This window comes from Canis lupus, chromosome 20, assembly GCF_003254725.2.
Source record: "Canis lupus dingo isolate Sandy chromosome 20, ASM325472v2, whole genome shotgun sequence".
In the NCBI taxonomy this organism is placed as follows: Eukaryota; Metazoa; Chordata; class Mammalia; order Carnivora; family Canidae; genus Canis; species Canis lupus.
Genome location: NC_064262.1, coordinates 46,622,407 through 46,644,619, shown reverse-complemented (window position 1 = coordinate 46,644,619; position 22,213 = coordinate 46,622,407). Strand labels below are relative to the sequence as shown.

The following is a 22,213-nucleotide window of genomic DNA, read 5'->3' as shown; positions in this document are numbered from 1 at the left end:
AGGCAGGACCAGAGCAGAGAAGGGGGACAGGCGCCTCCCCACCCTACCTCGCCCCTACCCTGCACCCACAAGCAAGCCCTCTTCTGTGCTCCCCAGCACAGGTGGGCAAATTGAGGCCGGCCGATAGGTTGCCAGGGTCCTCCTGAGCCAGCGCTGTGCCCGCACGCCCACAAGGGACCTGTGTCACCAGGTTAAAAATGGAAACGGGTCGGGCTTTTTCTTTTCTTTTTTTTTTCCTTTGAGAAAATCCTAGGCCCAAATAAGGCGAGGGCTGTGGGGCGGCGGGTGAGCTGGCCAAGTCCTCCTGAGCAAGCGAGTGGCGGCTGGCCCGGCGGCCTGGGCTTGGGCCTCCTCCAGGACTCGCCCGGCAGCGGGGCGGTGCGCCCGGGAGCCTATAAGGGCCTCACCCCCGCCCGGCTGCTCACTCGCCCCGGCCCGCAGCGCAGCCCCCTCCGCAGAGTCCTCTGTGCCCGCGCCCCACCGCCCAGCCATGGAGGCCATCAAGAAGAAGATGCAGATGCTGAAGCTGGACAAGGAGAATGCCATCGACCGGGCCGAGCAGGCGGAGTCGGATAAGAAAGCTGCGGAGGAAAAGTGCAAGCAGGTGAGGTGCCATCTGCTGGGCCGGGTCTGGCTACCCAGTGCCCTCTCTGGGCTGCTCCTGGTCCCGGAGGCCAGGCTCTGGGACCCCAAGTGGGAATCTCAGAATCCTTAGTGCCTAGAGTCACGGCAGGGACAGGGGGTGATGCTCTGGCCAAGAGTGAGGGGACCATTGTCTTCCCAGGGTCCCTGATAAATAAAATCTTTATTTATGGGAGAGAGAGGTGACGATACCCTAGCAGGGCCGGGGCAAGCAAAGTGAGAGTGAATGCACACACGGGCAAGGGAGGGGTATTTGTGCATGCTGGAGGAGTATGCAAGCTGGAGTGCGCATGTAGGTGTGTTGGGATAAGAGTGTGAGTGTGTGGGGTTGTGTGTAGTAGAAGGGGTGGTTGATTGATGTCATGTGTGAGAGTGTATTTGTGCGTTTGGGCACTTCCGTGTGTGCACAGGTGGGGTGTGCACAAGTGGGGTGTGAGTGTGTGTGTTTTGGCTGGAGAGAGTGTGGAGGAGTAAATGCATCTGTGACAATCAGTACGTGCAGACAGAGGCATGAGCGTGTGGTTGTCGGAAGGTGGGTATGAGAAGAGTTTGGATGTGTTCGTGAGTCTGTGAGGGCGTTGGTGGTGGTATTGCCATGGGTTTGTGTGTGCGTGTGTGTGCGCCAAAGTTGACACAGCGGGCAGAGGCTGGCTGTGTGTGTGCCTGTGCCAAAGTTGACATGACGGTAATGGAATGTGTGTGTATCAGGGAGTATGTGTGTGTCGAGGTGACTGTATTTGTATTGGCATGTGTGTGCTTGTTGGGGTGATTGCTGTCAGAGTGTGTGTGTGTGCGCGCGTGCATGGGCATGTGTAGTGGTGAAGAGGGCAGTGGGGAGCTATGTGTGAGTGTGCGTCACCTTGTCCCCATGTCAGGACAGTCCCAGGTGTGACTGTGTAGGAAGGGCGGCCGAGTATGGGTGTGTGGTGGGGCCAGCTATGTCTAGCTGCTGGGGCAACTGAGAGAGAATCTGGGGCCTGGGATGGTTGGAGATTTAGGGGTGAACCTGAGGATCTCGATGCATCTCTGTGCATCTCAGGTGCCCGGGCTGTCCCTGCTGGGAGCCCAGACGGGAAAGGTGAGGGTGCCAGTGGCAGGTGGAGGCCGTGGACCTAGAGCTCTGGAGACAAGCTTTCCAGAAGACTCTGGCCATAGGGTACACCAGGGAGCCAATGCAGCGAGTGGACAGAGGCCTGGGCTGGGCAGTCCCAAGGCCACGGCCTGGAGCAGAGCAGATGTCAGCTGTCGGGGGCTGGGTGGTGGATCAGCCAGTAAGAGGAGACAGGGAGTGCTGCTCTCTCCGCAGCACCCTGCCCCCCACAGGGCTCCCCCACTCCCCCACCATCAACGACCCAGCCCTCAGGAGCATCAAGGTCTCAGATAAGTCCCAGGAGCCACCCAGGACAGTGACACTATGTGCCTAGCCCTGCCTAGTCCAGACGCCAGGCCAGCTTGGCAGGTAAAAAGGGCAGGCTCTGAGCTCAGCCTGGCTCTGTTCAACTAGGTCACTGGGCACCGTGGAGCAAAAGGCCTTCGCTGGTCTGTGCCTCAGTGGCCCCACATTTGAGACAGGAAAGTGACAATGGTGCTTCCCTTACGGCCACGGAAGGATTAGAGGTGACTGCAGGTGGAGCACTTGTCCTGGTGCCTGGCACAGAGTAAGCACTCAATAAATGCAGGATTATTTCCTGCCCTGCCCTACTTCCCCTTTGGGCCTCCCCCATCCCCCAGTGATCCCGGGCTTCCCTAAGAGCCTGTGACACATTCACAAAGGCCAGCCCCACCCCAGCACTCCCTGCTATACTCCCTTCCTCCCTCCTGGTTCCCCTCCCTGACAGACACCCTTCTCCCACCAGTCCTGAGCTGCTTGCTTCCATCCGTCATTTAGCCCTTGCCATGAGAGAGAGGTTTAGCTAGGGGTTCAGAGAAAGGCAAGTTTCTGGCTCTAATGTTCACTAAGGTGTGAGTGACTGATACAGCATAATCTCCCAAGGCAGACACAAATTCAAAATTGAAGGCTTCTCAATGCCTCCAGCCAGCTGCACGGCCAAAAGGCAGGGACAGGTTCTGTGGCCTCCAGCCGGATTTTCATTCTGTTCTTGTTTTTCCACAAAGCCACCCACTGGGGTGGACTTGTGGTCGCATCCAGGCTGGGTCTTCTAACTTTGACTCAGGACACATTGCTGCCCCTCTCTGAACCTTCAGTGTTCTTATCTGTGAAATGGGGGCACAGGCTACTTTCTGATGGCCAGGCATGGAACCCAAGATTCCAGAAGCCCAAAGCAGAGGCCATATTCCTAAGGGGCCTGATGGCCTGTCCTGCCTGGGAACAGAGGCAGGAGGCAATGACGGACTTGATTTACCTAGAGTGCCTTATACTTCAGGGGGGCAGGGTGTGGGTCCTGGGGTCAGCCTGCCCCTTGAGGACCCTGCAGCAAAATCTCCATTCTAGGTCCTGTTTGTCCAGTGTGGGAACAGGACCAGGAGGCCCAGCCCTCCCCGTTTCCTGCTCGCTCCCCTCCCAGGGCAGTGACATCCGCCACAACTGGCCTTTGACCCCACATCCTGCCTCAGCCCTGTCCTAGGGCTCCATTTACAAGGACTAAGGTGTGAATTCTGTGACCTTCTTAACCATTTTACCGGCAGGGAAACTGAGGCCCACAGAAGGAAGTGACTTGTCGGAGACCTTCCAGAGCCAGGGCAAGGCTACCCTCCCCGCAAGGTGCCATACACCAGCACACGCTTCATGCTTAGAAATCGGACGAGGGAAAGGAACCTGATTTGTCAGTCTTACTGATTTTTTTCTACCTGGCTCCAACCACTGAAGGGTTTGGGGTGTGTCATTGATTCATCCTGCAAACTTCCTCTGGACTGCCTTGGTGAGCACTCGGCCCAGCCCCCACGCTGAGTGATGCTGGGGCTCGGCTCAGGGGCTCAGCGTGACCTGAGCTCTGCCCAACTCTGGAGGGGCCCAAGCTGGGAGAGATGGAGCCAAATATGGAGGGACGCCCCTTGCCTCAGCAGTCAGGGCTGGACCAGAGGGCAGGACAGGGACTGGGATGGTCCAAGGGGGTGGTGAGGCTCTGCCCAGGGCGGCAGGGCAGGCCTCCCAGGGGAGGAGACATTGGCGCTGGGAGTGGAAGAGGGTGTGCTGGGCAGTAGGCATGCATCACCTAGAAGTCAAGTGAACCAGCTTTGGAATCAGTCTGCCAAGAGTTCAAGTCCCCTATCTGTATGGCCCAGGGCAAGTCCCTTCCTCATGCTAGGACTCAGTTTACCCTTCTGTGACATGCAGCTTCAGTGAGACAGTACATGTAGTGGGCCTGGTACTTTCTAAACACTTCATAGCCCCCTACCCACGTTATCGCGGTCCCCACTCCTTGTTATCCAAACCCGGCTCGAAAATGTCATGAAAAACCCAACCATCTTTCCACCTGGATGAGCCCAAAGCTGCAGAACTTGCTCTCACTCTGTCACATTAAGAGAGTGCTATGCTGGGCACATAGCTGGCACCTAGTAAATGTTGCACCCCACAGATCCTTCCAGGAGGAAGTCAGGTGAATGCTGGGTCATGCTGGCTCATTTTCTCAGTCAAGCCAGAAGTTTTACAGGAGTGCTAAGCTCTCAGAGACTACCATGTCAAGGCTTCCATTTTGCAGATGAGAAGACTGAGGCCAGAAAAGGGGACAGAGGTCATACAGCTGGGATTTGGAGCCAGGCTTCTGGGCTTATTGCCTGAAGGTCAAGATCAGGCCCTGTGGAGACTGACATAGGCCTAAGTTGCTGTCACCCTCCTCTTCTGAGCCTCCACTCCCCATTTCCTAACTCAGCAGTAGGACATTTGGTGGCCTTGAAGATGGGACAGGGGCCTTTTGAGAATTTGCATGGGGGCACCTGCGTGGCACAGTTGGTTACGCGTCTGACTCTTGGTTTTGGCTCAGGTTGTGTTCTCAGAGTTGTGAGATCAAGCTCATTGGGCTATACTCTCAGCATGGAATCTGCTTGAGATTCTCTCTCCTTCTCCTTTTACCCCTCTCACTTGTGCTCTCTCTCTCTCTCTAAAATAAATCTAAAAGAGAGAGAGAGAGAGAGAGGGAATTTGCATGGGCACACACACATAAAGCATCTGGCACATTTCACATATCATCTCAGGGGTGAATGTGTAACCCAGATCAGATTCAGAGCTTGACCTAGAAGCCAAATCAGCTTTTATAACATACTTTCTTCGGGAAGTTAGAGAAAAGAAGTCAGAAAGAGATGCAGGAAATCAGGCCTGGCATAAGGGCCTGTCCAGAGTGGGTTCAAATTCTGTGCTGTGTGACCTAGAGAGTCACTCCACCTCTCTGGGCTTCTTGCTGGGAAGAGGAAGCTGACGATGAAGCAGGGCCCAGAGACGGCTGCTGGCCCACCCTGGGAGCATGGACTGGACGAGGGGGTCAAACATAAGTCAGATCAAATTATGAGCTGGACTGACCACCATGGACCAGAGTTAGGGAGGGAGGTGCAGCCTAGAGGTGACAGAGAAGGCTTCCGGAGCGGACTCGTGACTGGTGTGGTGGAGGGTGATGGAGATGGAGGGTCTGTGGTTTGTATCCCATAGACGTGAACTTTTCAAACTGGGGTGCCAAGAAAGGGACAAGGCTCCCAGGATAAACAAAGAACCAAAAATTTGAGGAATGTGGGGGACATTTGCATTAAATGAACACAAGCCAGATGTGCAATAATTTTAAAGATTTAACCTTAGCCTTGGAAGAAAGTGGTCTTTGAGGAGCATCCCTCTTCTAGCCAAGCCCCCAAGTACAGGAGTGGGGCAGGCCTGAGTCCTTCAATCTTTCAGAGTATTTCGGTTTTTTTCTTGAGAGACAGAGAGAGAGAGAGAGAGAAAGCACCGGGTGGGGGTGAAGGCAAGGGGCAGAGGTACAGGGAGAGGGAGAATCTTAAGCAGGCTCCACGCCCAGTGCCAACTGGACTAGCGGCTCCATCTCACCTCCCCGAGTTCACAATCCTGAGAGCATGACCTGAGCCAAAATCAAGAACCCGAGGCTTAACTTACTGAGCCCTCCAGGGGTCCCAACCCTTCAGGGTATTTTGTGAGAAAGTCTGAGAATTCCTCTCCTGGACAACGGGGAGCCATGGCAGTTGTAGGCAGGGGGAGGGCAAACATACAATTAGAAATTTCCTCTGGCTGCCAATGTAGGAGGCCGAACTAGAGGGGGGCAGGCTGGGGTTCGGAGGATGGTCTAGGCCCAGAGTAGGAGACTCCTACTGCTGCCTACCTCAGGGCCACCAGCAGTCGGCATCCCTGAAACTGGGATGTAAAATCGGATGTGTGTTTCTGGGAAGTGTGTTTCCGGTACTCATTTCGCAAAATCTGTAAGCGATTCTGAAAGAGTATCCAGGACTCCCGAAAAGATAAGCGCAGCTGGTCCCAAGAGATGGGGAGGAGGTGAAAACCATACTAACAGGTAGCACTGGAGTGGGGCACTGTATCCCTATCCCCGTTTTGCAGCTGAGGCAACTGAGGCCCAGACTGAGGGCCCTGGTGACTGAGGGAGACGGCCCTGCGCCTCGGGCGCGTGGCCCCAGGCTGACACGTCCCCCGTCTGTCCCCAGGTGGAAGAGGAGCTGACGCACCTCCAGAAGAAGCTGAAGGGGACGGAGGATGAGCTGGACAAATACTCCGAGAACCTGAAGGACGCCCAGGAGAAGCTGGAGCTGACGGAGAAGAAAGCCTCCGACGTACGTGCGCAGTGGTGGGGGCACCGGCGGCTGGGCCAGGCGGGAGCCCCGGGCCCGGGCCGGGCCGGGCAGGCGGGCGGGCAGCGCCGGAGGAAGAGGAGGAGGAGGAGGAGGAGGAGGAGGAGGAGAAGGCGGTGCCTCCCGGCGCTTTCTCCAAATAAGTCCCGAAAAGGGGCACTTTCCAGCAGCTGTGGCCAGCGGTGCCGACGTCAGGCCCTCCCCCAGCGGTGCTGACGTCGGCGGCCGGGCCGGGTGACCTCATCGCCCCGACGGCGGCCGGGCCGGGGGCGGGGAGAGGCGGGGGCGGCCCCCGCGCAGGCAAAGGCTCGGGGGCCGGGGCGCGGCTGGTGCAGCTTTCGCCGGAGCCGAGCCGAGCCGAGCCGAGCGCCCGCCGCTGCCCGCCGCCCGCTGCGTGCGCCTCCGCGCCTCCGCGCCTCCGCGCCATGGCCGGCCTCAACTCCCTGGAGGCGGTGAAACGCAAGATCCAGGCCCTGCAGCAGCAGGCGGACGAGGCGGAGGACCGCGCGCAGGGCCTGCAGCGGGAGCTGGACGGCGAGCGCGAGCGGCGCGAGAAAGTGAGAGCCCGCGCCCGGGCGCCCCCGGCACCCCCCGCGCCCCCGGCACCCCCGGCACCCCCGGCGCCCCCGGCCCAGCGCGCGCTCCCCCCCTTCTCTCTGCGCCGCTCGCTTCCCGCGCTCCCCGCCTGCGCTCGGCGGCCACTACCCGGTGCCCCCCCCCCCCCCCATCAGCCCTCTGGCCTGGCAGCTCCCGGATCGCCGACTTGCACCCCCTTCCCCGGGCCGGCCGCTGAGACCCCCCTTCCTCCGCAGTCATCCTCCTCCCCGAGCCTGGGACGGGGGAGGGGGCGCCGCATCCGGATCGGGCGTGGCCGGCCGAGCGGGTAATGGGGGGATGGGGCCGAGGAGGACGCAGGATCCCGGAGTGGGGAGGGGGGTGGGGGCGCCGCGCTGCCGTGCGACTCCGGGCTGGCGCCGGGGTCCTGGGCGGGGGGTGGAGGCGGCCGGCGGCTGGACCTTGGAGCGGGAAGTGAGAGTGGAAACATTGAGCTTCCATTGTCTGGGCTGGACGAGCCGGCCCGGACTGGGGTGGGGGTGGGGGGCGTCGCACTTTCTCCCCCTTACGCGGCTTCCCGGCTCCAGCTGAACTTTCCCAGCTGTTCCCGGGGCGCGGCGGCGACGTGTCTGCTCCCGGCGGGGGGCGGAAGTGCAGCCCGGAGCCGCCGGCCTTTCCCTCCCCGCCTGGTCCCGGCAGCCGAGCGACCGGCCGCGGGACCCCGCCTTTCTCCAGAAGATCTTAGGGATGTTAGCTCGGGGGCCCTCGACCCAAGACGGTTTGGTGTGCCCCAGATCCTCGCCGTGGGGCCTGAGACAGATAATGGGGCTGTAGGAGGAGGGCTCTCTCCGCCCTCCCTCCTGCCTCCGACTGCCCCTCGGGGCTGGACCGATGGTGGCAACTCCCGGGGCTGGGGAGGCGTCGGGATTCTAACGCCATCCATCTCCTACCACTTGTCCTTAACCCCTGGGAGCGTGCCTCCCCATCCGTAAAGCAGCGGTGACCCTAATGCTGGCCCCCTAGGATGGTTGGGAGGGTCCGGGAGGAACGGCACATAGTAGGTGTTCAGTTCCTGGGCAGGGCAGTCTTTCCAGCCCTCCCTGTCACCTCAGAAGAGCTCAGTCTAATGGGTGTGATGGGTACAAATCAGGCTGGCTGGTAGCATTGCAGAGGGGGTTCGTTGTGCGAGCAGGACGGGGAAGCAATCACCCGGCGGGGCAGGCTTCAAAATGGAAGTTGAGCATTTATGATTATAGCATAAGAGTTTGCTGGGAAAAAGAGACCTAGGTGTGCAAGAAAGTTGGGGGAGAGGGTGGAAGCCCAGGGCCCCCGAAAGCTGGAGTTTCAAGGCTCAAGGGTGCGGACCCCAGAAGTGGAAAAGGTGCCCCGGGTATTGACAAGTCTGGAGGAGAGCCCCACACCGCCTGAGTGTTGGCCTGAGTGGAAGCCTTTCGTCCTGTCAGGGTAGCTCTGGCGTGAGGAGGCCTCAGAAACCTGGTGCAAACCTCAAACAGTAGCTGCTTTGGCCTCTTTCACACAAGTAACCAGCAGAACCCTCCCTCTGATCTCATCCCAAGTCATCTCGCTGGAGGACAATTACTCCTGCTTAAAAATGGCCCTCAGCCTCGAGCCAAGATTGAGGAGTAGGACCGTCCAGTTGGGAGGAAAGATGTTTTTGGAAAGTTGTGGATTTCTTCAAAAGTTTGCTTTTCAAAGCATGCTCCTCTTGATCAGGACGGGGAAGTCTGAAGAAAGTTCTTGGGCAAAGGAACTGAGCCCAGAGGGGAGGGCAAAAAATAAAAGGTTTCTCAGTCTCTTGTGGAGAAAGCCAAGAGCCGGCGTGTGGCAGACTTCTGGGTCTGCCTCCCAACAGCTGGTTTCGTTTAGATTTTTGTGTGATTAACCGACATCTTCCTGTTCCCTTGCCACATGTATCTAGCAAGCCTCTTTTACCTTATAAGGGAAATCCTTTGTAGAGTGTAGAAGCTTTGATTGCAGGAAGGGGTGGAGCCCAAAATGACTAGCAGTGACTAGCAGTTTTTCAAAAATACATATATATGTCTGCATGTATATAGTTGTGTGGATCAGCATTCTTTGAATCCCGGACAGTTGAAAATGTGCCAAATGCATGATTTTCAGGATTCAGAGCTCCCCACATCAGGAAAGTCTCACTTTAATTTTTAAGAGACAACTCATGAATAGAGCACATTTGTATGATTTTAAAAATCAATACTTTGCTAATGCGGATGGTGTTTCTTTGGGGGGGAGGGGTTGATGAACATGTTCTGGAATTAGGTTGTGGTGTTGGTTTTTGGAGTACTAACAACTATTGAGGGAAAAAAGATTAATACCCGCCCCCATTGCTGAAGGAATTAAGATTCATGTTATTAAAAAGAATAAAAGGCACCCACTCCTTGGAAGAAGTGGGTGAATTTCTTAAAATAGTTCATTGGTGGTTTTAATGTATTCTCCAAATTGGTGTTTCATAGGAAGTTGCAATCAGAAACACCTGTGGGAGTATGCCCTCCATCTGCTGCTAAGAATCTGGAGCTGAGGAAAGTTTCCTGAATCTCTGCGTTTTTCAGCATCTCTGGCCTCATTCTTTCACTTTTTTTTTTTTTTTTTGGCTTATAAATTCAGGGGGTTAGGGGAGGGAGCAGTTTCCTACTAATTTTTATGGCCTTCCCCACTTCAGAGATTGCCTTGATATGAAGCAGCCAGTGTAGCTTCCCACATTTCCTCTTGGTTGAGTCAAATTTCACCAACTCTTCAATATTTCTTGCTGCGGGTGGCTGCCCTCGAAGCCCCCACGGGACTCCGCAGGGTATAAACAGGTTCAGCCAGGGAAGAGCCGTGGGCTGGGGTTCCTGAGGCCATTTCTCACCAGTTCTGACTGCACGTAGTTGGACCTCTCACTTTCCCCGTTGTAAAACACTGGAGGATTAAATGAGGTGAAATCATAGGACTTCCCACACACCAGGTGCGATGCCACACCCTCAGTGACAGGTATTTGTGGTGTTGGGACGGGGGAGGCTCAGAGCAGTGAAGCAACCTGCCCAATGCCACATGGCTACAAATTGGCCAAACAAGGGATTCTGACCCAGGGCTCTTTGAGTCTGGAGTTCCTATTTTTATGTATGCTGCCATATTACCTTCCTCGTAGGTGAAAATACCTTGAAAAGCCGGTATCACTGTTCCGACATCCCTTCTGTGCCTGTAACCGAGTTCTCTTTCCTTACTTAGATTTTTTTGTCCCTTTATCTCTGGGCCAGACCTAGTTCAGGGTGGTGTTCTGATGGTGTCACCCACCTCTCCCATGTTGCATGGCCAATGTTGAACTGAGGCTTCCATGCTCTTGCATGCCTCTTACCATGGAGGTGACAGGGAGCGGAGGAGCTCCTTATATGACAGGGTGAGCCAGGGCACTGGTGGCCTTAGTCTCTGGGAATCCCAGAGAGGCCAGCCAGCGCTGTCTTCTCACAGCATGGGGTACACTTGTCACTCTTCTGCGTTGACTTGACTGCCTGTCCTATACTGAGATACACATCTTTGTCCTTGAGTGGTGGATGTTCCCGGATGTTTTCGGGGGAGATCATAATGGAAAATTCACATTCTCCAGAGGAGAGTGTGAATTCCTTACTGCCTGCATTCCCGGGTGGGCTTTGGGGGTAGAGGGGAGCCTGTCAACCAAGGGAAGAGTGCCATGTGAGCTGGGGACTCCCTGCTGCCGGGCTGGCCTTTTCCTTCTTAACCCGGCTGCACCTCTGACCTCCCCAGGCCGAAGGGGATGTAGCAGCTCTCAATCGACGCATCCAGCTGGTGGAGGAGGAGCTGGACAGGGCTCAGGAACGGCTGGCCACAGCCCTGCAGAAGCTGGAAGAGGCAGAAAAGGCTGCGGATGAGAGCGAGAGGTAAGGACACTTTAGACCTGGCGGCATCAGTGTTTGCTTCTCAGAAGTGGGGATTGTGCTATGTGGCTCACCACCTAGAGCCGGGGTGCAACTGAAGGAGACAACATGGACGTGCTCATGTGCACACACATAGGAAGGCACGACAGTGCCTTGTGGGCTGCCATGCTATATAGAAGTGTTTGTCATTGGGGTGATTATGAAGAAAACTCAAAACCGGCAGAGAAGATTTAAAAATGGGTAGATGTAAGCCTACAAGTATGACTGTCACTGGCCACCAGTTTGCAGAGGGCTATTTCGTGTGTTTTCTGAGAGCCAGTGCATCTCACTGGTGTTCTCAGGATACCAAGTTCCCCGGGGAATGGGAGAGGGGGAAGGGAGGTGAAAACTTGAAATGGGCCATATGGATGGATGGATTGTTAACACCCTCCCATCAGGCAGGCTTTAGATTGCTGGGCAGTGACAACTGTGTGTCAAGGACACATGCAAACCAGCACCATTAACGTACTTGGAACTGACAGTGTCCCTCACCTCTGTGGCATGCCCTCTACATTTGGGCCTCCAAAAGGTTACTCCGTCCTCCAGAGCAGGATAATTCTGCGTTCCTTGGTGCAGGCTCTGGAGGACTGAGGGCAGATTGTGTAATTCACAGAAGCAGCCGTCTCTGTGTGGTGGTAAATGGGTTCCTTGTGTGGTGATGGTGTGGGCTGGGCCACTGGTCATTGTGTATCTACCACACGATCACACCAGGATTCTCATTTCACCCATCCACTGTGGGTTCCTGGTATAAACCCCTCCAAAGGATTAATTTTTGATTATGCTGTTGTAACCATAAACTGGAGACTCAGAACCAACTGGGGAGTCTTGGAGATTGACTTTGCCAGTTGCCCATGTAGGAAATTTCTTCCCCAGGCAGTGGAGTGGCCTGTGTCAGGGGAGGGCATACACCCCAGTGGAGACTCTGCTTCAGCCACCAAAAAGTATGGAGGATCTGGTCACAGGTTGCTCATAGCTGTGCCTGGGGCCTGGGTTAGCTGTTGCCCATGTTCATAGGCAGACCAGGCTGGCCAGGTGTCTCACTTCCAGGACCTCACCAAACCCAGAGAGCCTGGGAGGGCCCCTCACTTATCTGTTTCCTATCACCAGAGACCTTTGGTGACACCCTTGTTAGGAGGCTGCTGGTTATGGTAGAAAGAATTCTATACTTGGGAACCAGAGGATTGAGATTCAGGTCTTTTCCACTGCTGCTTACTTCATATTGGGCAAGTCACTTTGATCTCTCCAGTGCTGCAAAGGTTTCCCAAGCTTGCTTGGATGCTGAGGTTAAGGCTTAGCACAGATGTGAAGACGTCTTGACAGTGAGTTAGGAACACTAGTGACAGCCCAAATGGAAGTCTTTATTGAACAGCAAGACCTGTATGGTCCTCCGCTCAGGGCAGGCGTGACACACGTCAGTACATTATCCTGGGTTGGCCTCTTTGGAGGTATCTGATCTTAAGTAGTACACTCCAAGCAGTGCAGGCCAGTGAGCTCAGTTCATAGTCACCAAGCTGTGCGGTACATTCCCAGCTGTCCCAGGACACTGTCCTTTCCAGACTGGATGTATCCACTTCAGTTCAGGTCCTTCTCACCCTTCCCTTTGTGGGCATCTGCCTCTGACCTGGTCTTCCCACTGTACTCCCTTCATCTTTCTGGTTTCCATTCATTGTTTTTGAAACCATCCTCTGCTTCCCTGTATTCTCTTCTGGAAAGGCTTCCATGACACATAACACACCTCTGCCCCCCGTGCGGTAGAACTCATCATTCCCACAGCAAGGCTGTCCCAGACCTCATCACATTGTGGTAACTGTTGGCACATAAGTACCTCTTGTTACTAGTCAGTGAGAGGCTGTATAGGATGGGAGTATGGACCCTGGAGCCAGATCACTGGAGTTGGAATCCCAGCTCTGCCACTTACTAGCTACACAACCTTGAGCAACTTACTTGGCCTATGCCTCAGCTTCTTCCTCCGTAAAGTGGGGATGGTGTCCCTCATAGGGCATTCATGAAGTTGAGGGCAAAGGGGAAGTGAATGAGAACCGCTTTTCAATGTACTCTTTAGAGCATGGTTCTTGGTAGATAGATGTCAGAGGGGTATTTGGATGAGCAGATGTATGCAGCTGTATGATGAGCGGTAACCTGTGAAAGTAATGACAAGCTTGCTCCTTGCAGAGGAATGAAGGTGATAGAAAACCGGGCCATGAAAGATGAGGAGAAGATGGAGATTCAGGAGATGCAGCTCAAAGAGGCCAAGCACATCGCTGAGGAGGCCGACCGCAAGTATGAGGAGGTGAGTGGGGCTGGCAGATGGCAGCAGCAGGAAGTGGGGAGGAAATGGATCTGCGATAGGGAGAGCCCTGGGGCCGCCAAAGGAAGCTTTTGGTTAGTTCAGCTGTCCTTCTGTGTCCACATCTGTTCTTCCAGAGATAGCCACTTGGCTAGGAAACTATCTTCCACAATGCCAGAAAGGCCCGGGGAATTGTGTGACACTTGTCTTCCTTAGTAGGGAAACCAATTGATCAGATCACTTTTTGTCTCGCTACCGGGTGTTTTAGTACGGTTTGGCTCAAATTGGGAATCCGAGATCTTCAGACCACGAAAGCTCAGTTGCTTTCCTGCCGGCCTCGGTAGTCGGCTTCCCCGACGTCTGCCTCACTTCTGGGGCCCACATCTTCGCAGATGATCTGGATGAAGCCTTGCTGTCTATGAGGGCGGTGGCAGGGGGCATCCTAGTGGACATGGATGTTGGGGGTCTCAGTTGATCCTTTCTGTCTGCAGGTGGCTCGTAAATTGGTCATCCTGGAAGGCGAGCTGGAGAGGGCGGAGGAGCGTGCCGAGGTGTCTGAACTGTGAGTGGTAGAGCGGGACAGAGAGGGACCCAGCTGGGCTCCTAGGGCACAGTGGGAGGGAGTTTGTCAGGTAGGAAATTGACTGACTCGGTAAGGCCTCTGCTCACTTGGATGGGCAGCTGGGAGTCGTAGCTCGGCCCCTCCTCCGGGCCTCCCTGGCTAACAGAGAGTGTCTTTTTGTTCTTGCTGCCCTGGAAAGTGCTGCCTATGTGTTGACTCTTCCCACAAAGGTATTGGGAAATAGAAGTGAGCAAGGCAGTAGCAGAGAAACCTGGAAGTCCCATTTTCCCAGAAAGGATAGCTCAGGAGGCTGTGCCTTCTTAAGAGAACACTTACCTATGGAAGGCTGATTTGTCAGCGTTTCACTGCCTTGTTCTTGATGTCATTGTTTGCCTGTGACACATTCCTGGGGTTGGGGGGTGTGGAGGTGAGAAGCTGACCACAGGTCCTGCAAGCTCTGAACAAACAAAAAGCCTCTCCCCTTGGCTTTCTGTGAGGAGTTCAGCCCAGTGGAGCATCCTGCAGTGCTGAGAGAGAGGATCTAGTTTCGCAAATCCATTCAGAGCTTGCCTCCTGGAGTGTTGGGTGCAAACTGATTGCTGTATCTCAGCCTCCTGCACTCCATTTCATTCCTACACCTTCCGGAGTTAGCCTCATCAATCATAGATTTCACAAGTCCCTGTTGCCTCACCCTTGGCGAGAGCCCAGGAGTGCTTTACAAACCTTCCAAATATTCCTCGGCCTGCTGCGCCTTTGCCAGGCATGATAGGGTTTTGATAAGTGCACAGCACTATAGCTCTGAAAAAAGCCATTAACATTTTTCCCCCGCATTCCTTCTGGGGGCCCTAGGCAGCGTGGATTCCTCTTTTTGAAAGCTTTCAGGGGAATTGCCTTGCTAGGGAGGATGGGACATAAAACTTCTTTGTCTTTGCACAGTAAATGTGGTGACCTAGAAGAAGAACTCAAGAATGTCACTAACAATCTGAAGTCACTCGAGGCTGCATCTGAAAAGGTTGGTGGTTGGCTTGGCATTGGTGATTCATTGGACTTTTTTCTTCTCCCATGATGCTTGGGAGTATGCCAGGGTATCAGGGGTCTAACCTGTATTTCCTAACAGTAGCTTTGGTGCCCAGAAACAAGGTTTTTCCCCCATAGAAAGAACTGTCCGGTGGTTAGATTTCCTTCAGTAGGGTCTTTGCACCATCTTTTATCTCCACTTTCTGTGAGGTGGAGATGGACTATGGGATTCGTACCTGGTCAGGCTCCTTTTAGGGAGATCTGAGCAAGATTGTATACAGAGCTTCACTCTCATGAATCCCTTGGATCCTCAGAAATAACACTCTAAAAGATTGAGCAGCAGATATGAGAGGTGGAATTGGGCTCTTTAGGTTGAAACCATACCCAAAGCAGTCATTACAGGATAGAACCATACGAGGAACACTGTACGTACTCCTCCATGGCCTGCCCTATGAATTCGCTGTCCTCACTTCCTCAGTCTCCTGCCCTCCTACTGCCCTCCAGTTGCACTGAACCTCTAGGTTAGGGGTTTCTCGGCTGTATAGCCCCACATACTTCTTTTCCTATCATGATGGTTGATCACATTTGTCATAATTAATTACATGCCTTCTTTGCTAGGTTGTAAGTCTTAGGGACAGGGACTATGTCTGTCTTGTTTTAGAGTTGTGTCATTAGTATTAACAGGGATACCAGGAGAGTTGATGAGCAGTTGTAGCTCATGTGTGCATGCTAAATGCTGTCCTGGGCCATGGGGGGTAGATGTTACAGTAGTAATATAGCTTCTACTCTTCAAGGCCTCAGACTGTAGTTGAGTAGACTCTGACCCCAGTAATAAAGGGACTTTAACAAAGGGACCTTGGGAAGTTGGGGAATGTGTCATGAGGAGGTGACATTTAAAAGGGCTATAAAGCATGATGAAGGCCAGGAGCTCAAATTCCAGAGTCAGGTTCCAGTCGTGGTATGGTCACCTCATAGCCATGTGACCCTAAACAAACTACTTAACCTCTCTGTGACTCTTTACTCATCTGTAAAATGGGATCGAGTATATCTAACAACGTAGTGAGCAGCTATAAAGATTAGCTGATACTACATCCGAATTGAACCTTGTAAGACAAGAATAATTTCTGACAGGTAGTCACAGGGAAAGGAACATCCTATGCTTTGGGGTTTGGGGGGCCCAAGGCTGGGAGCCTGGAGAGTGCACAGAACGTGTTTGGGAAAGCTGGTGGGGAGTGGGGTTGGAAACATCAATTAGGCCAGCTGTGGAGGGCTCTCTGTGGCTTGTATTTCCATTCAGCCATCTGCTCCAACTTCATCACAATGTCAACTCAAGTTATCCAGCCCAGGCCTTCAGCTCAGTCCCATCCCAGAGGGCTCCTCGACAAATTCTCTTGAGTTTTGTTGTTTTTTTCTCTTGAGTTTTGTACACATTTTTTTTCTACCTGAAAAGATGCTGCGTCCACTTTGCTTCTTGGGCATGTCCATAGTGCTTCAAGTACATGCTTTTCTCCAAGGAATAGAGAACCTATATTCTTCTATGCTTTTTTTTTTTTTTTTGGTACTTTTTTTTTTCTTTTAAAGTACTGTTTTGGTTTCTCACACAGTATTCTGAAAAGGAGGATAAATATGAAGAAGAAATCAAACTTTTGTCCGACAAACTGAAAGAGGTGAGCATGATCATACTCAGCTAGTTCAAGTTCGTCTCGCGGCTAGTCCTGAAGCAATCATAGTGACTCCTTTCCTTCCTTCTAGGCTGAGACCCGTGCTGAATTTGCAGAGAGAACGGTTGCAAAACTGGAAAAGACAATTGATGACCTGGAAGGTATGAAGCTACTACCTAATTATGTTTGTTCTGCCTCCCACTTCGTGACAGTCTGCTGATAGGTGGGAGGGGTTGAGCTGGGCTTTGTTCATCCTGGGAAAGTGAAGTGCGGAGTGACAGCACATTCTGGAAATCTGGAGCACTGGAACAGGACAGCGCAAGTTAAATTCAGACCTGGGTTTCCATTTTTCAATGAGTAAAAAAATCTCTTTGCTTAATTGGTGCCACATGTGAATACAGAGACCCAAATATGGCTGATTTTGTTTTAAACGTCTTCAGAATTTCCTTCAATTTGCTCATTCCTGAAAGACGCCTTGCATTTTTTAAATGCCTTTCATTTTTACAGAAGCTCTCTCCCAGAGAGCTCAGAGCTTATCACAATATGAGAAAATGGAAATACAGAGAATGTAGACTGAAAAAAAAGACTCCAGTCTGCAAGTCTGGTGCCCACATATCCCAGAATCTCTTGAAGAGTTCCAACTAAAAAAAAAAAAAAGAGAGAGAGAGAGAGAATTCTGTCCTGTGTTTTTCATAAAATAACTGGGAAATTCTAGCATCTTGGGATTCAGACAGAACATCCTAAAACTATCTGTCCCACCCAGAAAGGGTGCCAAACTTCTTCCTCAGACCACGTGTCCCAGTGTTTGGTTTGGGAGGTGAGGCTTCCGTATAAGTGAAAATACCCCCCAAAGTATAACCTTTGGTCTGGCTGATGTCACTGAAAGTCGGAAATAACCTGGGGTGTAGAAGCTGTGTCCATTTTGAGCCCCATTCTGTTAAAGGCTCATTATGGCTAATCCCCCAGAGCCTCAAATCACTTAGAAACCACTCCATTGATCTTTGGCTGCTTCATTTGTTTTACATAGGACGAAACTTTCTTCTAGTTCATGCTTTGTTTTCTCACTTTTTTTTTCCCTTCCTCTCATTGTTCATCTATGGCACTCCATTCCGACCCTCGCGTTCTGTTCCCTGTACCTCTTCTTCCGAACTCTCTCCCTGGGGACCTCCACCCTCTAGACGAGCTATACGCTCAGAAGCTCAAGTACAAAGCTATCAGCGAGGAACTGGACCATGCTCTCAACGACATGACCTCTCTCTAAGAGGGAGCTGGGGTGCCACCCTCTGTCCTAGCAATACCGAAGTTGGCCTTCTCACTGTGATGCCTACGCTTCCCGTGGGCTTCTAGAAGCCTGTTTCCTGCCTCCTGGTTTGGTCTTTCAAGCTTTCCTCTGCTGTGTCTGTGACTGTGTGACTGAAATAAAGACAGGCGTTCCTCATGCCCAGGCCCTCATTTTCATTTTCTTCACTTGCCGCTTTTGAACCGTAGCTGTGAGGCCCTTGACGATGGCTACAACAGAAAGTGGGTGGTTCGAATGAAGAGCTCATTTCAAAAGGAAAATGGTGCCCACATGATTCTTTTCTGCCTGTATGGAAACAAGAGCCAATTTGGCATGAGCTCTCAAATATGCACTAGCTAACTATATCTGCATGCCAATAGCAGTTTTTCCTTAAATAGAAATTGTTTTTGAATGGAGACTCATCCAGCCTCTTAAGCAGCTGGGTAGAGTCAGCAGAACTCGCAAAAACTGGCAGGCTTGCGTCTAAAAAGAAGCTACTCTTGAATGGGGTTTGACCTACGGATTCATAAAGCGGCAACGGCATTCTGGTCTCCTTATTTCTTCCTTTTCGCATTTGTTTTCTCTGTGTTTTGAGAGTGGTGTCCAGGTTTCCCTGTGTCCTCACTGTGCATGGAACATCTACCCAGCCCTCTGTCCTGCCAGGAAGTTCACCAGTGAGCCTCACCTCTGTCCCTTGCCCTTAAAAAACAACTACAAAAAAAAAAAAAAAAAAATAGAAAACAACTACACAAGGAATGAAAGTGTATCCCATTAGCAGGGAAAGGGGGTGGAAGCTGCTGGAAAGCCAGACAGAAAGAGATGATTCATTCCCGAGTTCCAAACAAAGTTGCCTGAGATGCTAACATCTATCTTCTCATCCTTAATTTAACTCAAAGCAGGAACCTTGGTTTGGTTTGGTGAGAACTCATAAAGTTAGCCTATGGGCATGAAGAGACCATGCATATAGTAACCGAAAGCTCATAGATTTTTCCACAAAAATCCAAATTTTAAATATTTTATCCATTTCTCTGCACCCCATCCACACCACCATAAATTATCTCAGAAACCCTGCCATCTTGATGTCCCAGCTTGTCTTCTAGACTCCCCCTTGAACCTGGGAGTAGAATGAACATCTCCAATTAGATCATCAGTTTTTTTTGGTCACTATAGCTTATCCCTCATCCTAGAATTTCTTATCCAGGTGGGAACCTCTGTCCCAATTCTTCATAATCATCCCTCCAAAATCCATCTCCCCTTAAACTGTATAGCCTTTCACCCCCAGCCGCTCCCTGGTTTCCTGTTATCCACCCTGAGCTTTTCCATAAGCCATTCCCCTCACACACTGACATACTTACGCTCGTGGAAAGGTTAGACTATGTAGGGGTGGGTGTTGTTTGTTCACTCTGTATATTTGTTCCTGGGATTTTTCCAAATGTATGTAGCCTCCACCCTTTGAAATAACTGCAGCCCTGCTTATCCAGTCATTCTGCTTAACTAAGTGCCTAAGTGGAACTTCATTTACAGAGATTTGGGCTGTGGAGATCAGCCACTACCCGTTGACAGTCTACGAGCCTGTCACACTTCTCAAGGGCAATTGATACTTTAAGAGAAAGTCATTTTTATCTCACACCTAATACAGAGTGGCTGCCAGGGAATCCCAAGTGGCAAGGTGAAGGGAGGTCAGGATTTGTAGTGGAGAGACCTGGGTTTGAATCTCAGCCCTGCCATTTGAGGGTCTTCAACAAGCTGCTTAGCTTTTCTGCAAAAGTGGTAGCTCAGTTACTGAGGGTTAGGTGAGATTGTGGAGAAACTGGCTCACACGGAGTGGGCACTGTCCATCCATGTTAGTCAGGCCCACGGCACTCGCTGTATGTTTCTCTGACAGAATTCGCCCCAATCATAGCAACGTGATGTTTTTAACTGCATCAGATGAAAGGTTCAGCAGTTCTAGTTGAAAGACTGCCATCGTTGCAGTCATTTTCTTTTTCCTTTCTGAAAATTTCCAAGCTGATCCTATCACGGTTGAGGCATTTTGCTTTCCTACAGTATTTTAATGATTCTTGGCCTAGTCTGTTATCAGCCATCACTCATTGCAAACCAGTTCTGTCATGATCACTGTCATGCATAGCTCTACAGGGCACCTTACTTTTTCAGTGTTTAAAAATTTGTCAGCTCAGTCACGTAGCAACTCACCTATAGTCTTAGATTTTGAGGCATGTTGCATTTATCTAGGGTTTGACTATATATATTGCTATGGACACAGATAAGAGTAACACAGTTTTGCCTGGAATTTAAATGGCCGCTCCCAAAACCTCCAAAGGAAAATCAGGTTCAGGATTATAATTTCCTACCAAAGGCTAACTAACTGGCACTAGGGGGGGAAATGTAGTTTCCCATATCTAGGACTAAAGTCTTATGTTTGTGTAACCCTTCTTCAGTTCTGAAGTGCTCATTGTTTTTCCTTATGCTAATCCCCATGCCCTGTATTGCTATTGTTATCCTTGACAGATGGGGAAACTGAGAGTTAGCAAGGTTAAATGGCGCATTCCAGTAGCACAGCTGGAGTTTAAGTGCAGGTGTTCTAACTCTAGATTGCCAGATTTAACAAATGGAAACATAGGACACCCAGTTAAATTTGAATTTCAGATAGGCAATGAATAGTTTTTTAGCATAAGTATATTTCACGCAACATTTGGGATATACTGGTACTAACAAATTATTTGTTTACTTGAAATTCAAATTTAATTGAAGACTGTGTATTTTATCTTACAACTCTGACTCCCATATTTTTGAAGCTTGATCTCTATTATCCCATGGTATACTACTGTAAGTAAAATGTAAAGTACTTTCTCTGCTCTGACTTTGACAGTTTGTGGAGTTTAGAAACTTTTTTTCCTTAACAAAGATGCTTATTAATTTATTTTCCCCCCCACTCTTAATCTTTACCAGAAAAACTTGCCCAGGCCAAGGAAGAGAATGTGGGCTTACATCAGACACTGGATCAGACACTAAACGAACTTAACTGTATATAACCAAAACAGAAGAGTCTTGTTCCAACAGAAACTCCAGAGCTCCGTGTCTTTCTCTTTTCTTGTAAGAAGTTTCTTTTGCTATTGAATCTTCGCTTTGCTGGAAATGTCAAGCAAATTACGAATACATGACCAAATATTTTGTATCAGAGAAGCTTTGAGCACCAGTTAAATCAAATTCCTTCCTTTTTTTCAAACGGCACCAGCTTTTTCAGCTCTATTTTTATCCTTAAGTTGCATTTATTCATAAGGTAGGCAGGGTATTTCATATTGACCATACTCTCTTAAGACTGAGGGCATTTGGTTCCTGGGAGAATAGACAACCCTACACTTTCAAAAACAACTCCAGTATCTAGTCAAGGGTCAATTTAAAAGGCCAAGGAATATATAATCTTCTGGGCCACTGTGTCACACGACAGGTATCCAGGGACCATCACATTAAAATATGGGTAGGGATTTCCCGGGGGGGGGGGGGGGGGGGGGCGGTGTGAAAAGCCAGGGGGAGGGGGCTGGCTTTGTGGGAATTCATAAACCATAGAAAGATTAACCTAATCATCTTGGCTCTTTCCCACACTCCACCATGCAGAACAAACATTCTCTGAGCAGTCAGCATGAGAATACTTAGGAAATAATCATAATAATTACCCAAATATTTTCTGGATAGATCCTTGATGTTACGCTCTTCTACATGTTCCTCTCATTCTAAAGTTGGTCTCTGAGGAGCAGATAGCTTATTCCAATAATGACCCATGCTTGTCTGCTCTGATCTGAGACCGTCTATTCAGCAGGAATAAGTGTGGGTAGAAGTCAGTCTTATTTCGAGAAGTCCTATCAGGAAGACCACTAGCCATCAATAACTGAGTAGTTGTTAACAAATATTGGGCAGAAGGGGGCCTTTCTGACAGCAAAGTAGAGATAAAGTAATTGGCCTAGTTTCATCTCCTTTAAACTTCAGGAATGGCAAACTGAAGATTTAGTTATGTAGGACTTTAATTCCTTCTTCAGGACCAAGTTAATAAAAGACCAAGAAGAAACTCCTGATTAAACTGGATATGGAGTATTTTGTAGGCAGGGCTGCACATTTTGGCTTTGTTGTAATTTCTGCTTTCTTGATTAACATCTCAGAGCTGAAACATTCCACATTCCCCAGCAGTGTGGGGGCCAACTCAAGTTTACAATGCTGACAAAATTACCCTGCTTCTAGCTTATCCAAATCCTCTGCCCCTCACTCCTATTTATTAAGCATCACACTACCCAAAGGTACACTAGCAAATTGTGCAATTGAATAAAACCCACTTTTCATTTAGATTCTTGCAACTGTATCATATGTAATAGTATCACTTTTTCTACATTTTGGTCAAATAAATTTTTACATAAACTATAATTTGTGTGAACTTTAGAATGTATTTGGGGGGGGGGTGACGTGGAAGGTACTCTGGTTCAATGAGTGTTAATGGGATGGGAGGGAAAGATAACT

The 22,213-nt window shown here is 50.9% G+C and overlaps 1 protein-coding gene across 5 annotated transcripts; it reads left to right on the top strand.

Moving 5' to 3' along the window:
- Nucleotides 1–311: 311 nt before the first annotated feature.
- On the top strand, nt 312–22,120 carry TPM4 (tropomyosin 4). Of its 5 annotated transcripts, none has more exons than XM_025457882.3 (9): nt 312–604; nt 6,256–6,381; nt 10,732–10,865; nt 13,074–13,191; nt 13,680–13,750; nt 14,687–14,762; nt 16,372–16,434; nt 16,520–16,589; nt 17,607–17,868. In XM_025457882.3, the coding sequence occupies exons 1-9, from the start codon at nt 491–493 to the stop codon at nt 17,687–17,689; spliced, it is 855 nt and encodes a 284-aa protein (XP_025313667.1). In that variant the 5' UTR covers nt 312–490; the 3' UTR covers nt 17,690–17,868. The 5 variants fall into 5 exon arrangements, with proteins under 5 accessions (XP_025313667.1, XP_025313666.1, XP_025313669.1 ...); XM_025457881.3 differs by lacking the exon at nt 17,607–17,868 and adding an exon at nt 20,657–22,120 and having other exon boundaries at nt 426–604; XM_025457884.3 differs by lacking the exons at nt 312–604; nt 6,256–6,381 and adding an exon at nt 6,680–6,956.
- Nucleotides 22,121–22,213: the final 93 nt, after the last annotated feature.

What these genes read in the sequence shown, in the direction of transcription:
- TPM4 (XM_025457881.3), top strand. Translation starts at nt 491, where the DNA reads ATGGAGGCCATCAAGAAGAAGATGCAGATGCTGAAGCTGGACAAGGAG. An exon ending in TCGAGGCTGCATCTGAAAAG is followed by an intron (nt 14,763 to 16,371) that starts GTTGGTGGTTGG and finishes TTTCTCACACAG; the next exon opens with TATTCTGAAAAGGAGGATAA. An exon ending in GACAATTGATGACCTGGAAG is followed by an intron (nt 16,590 to 20,656) that starts GTATGAAGCTAC and finishes AATCTTTACCAG; the next exon opens with AAAAACTTGCCCAGGCCAAG.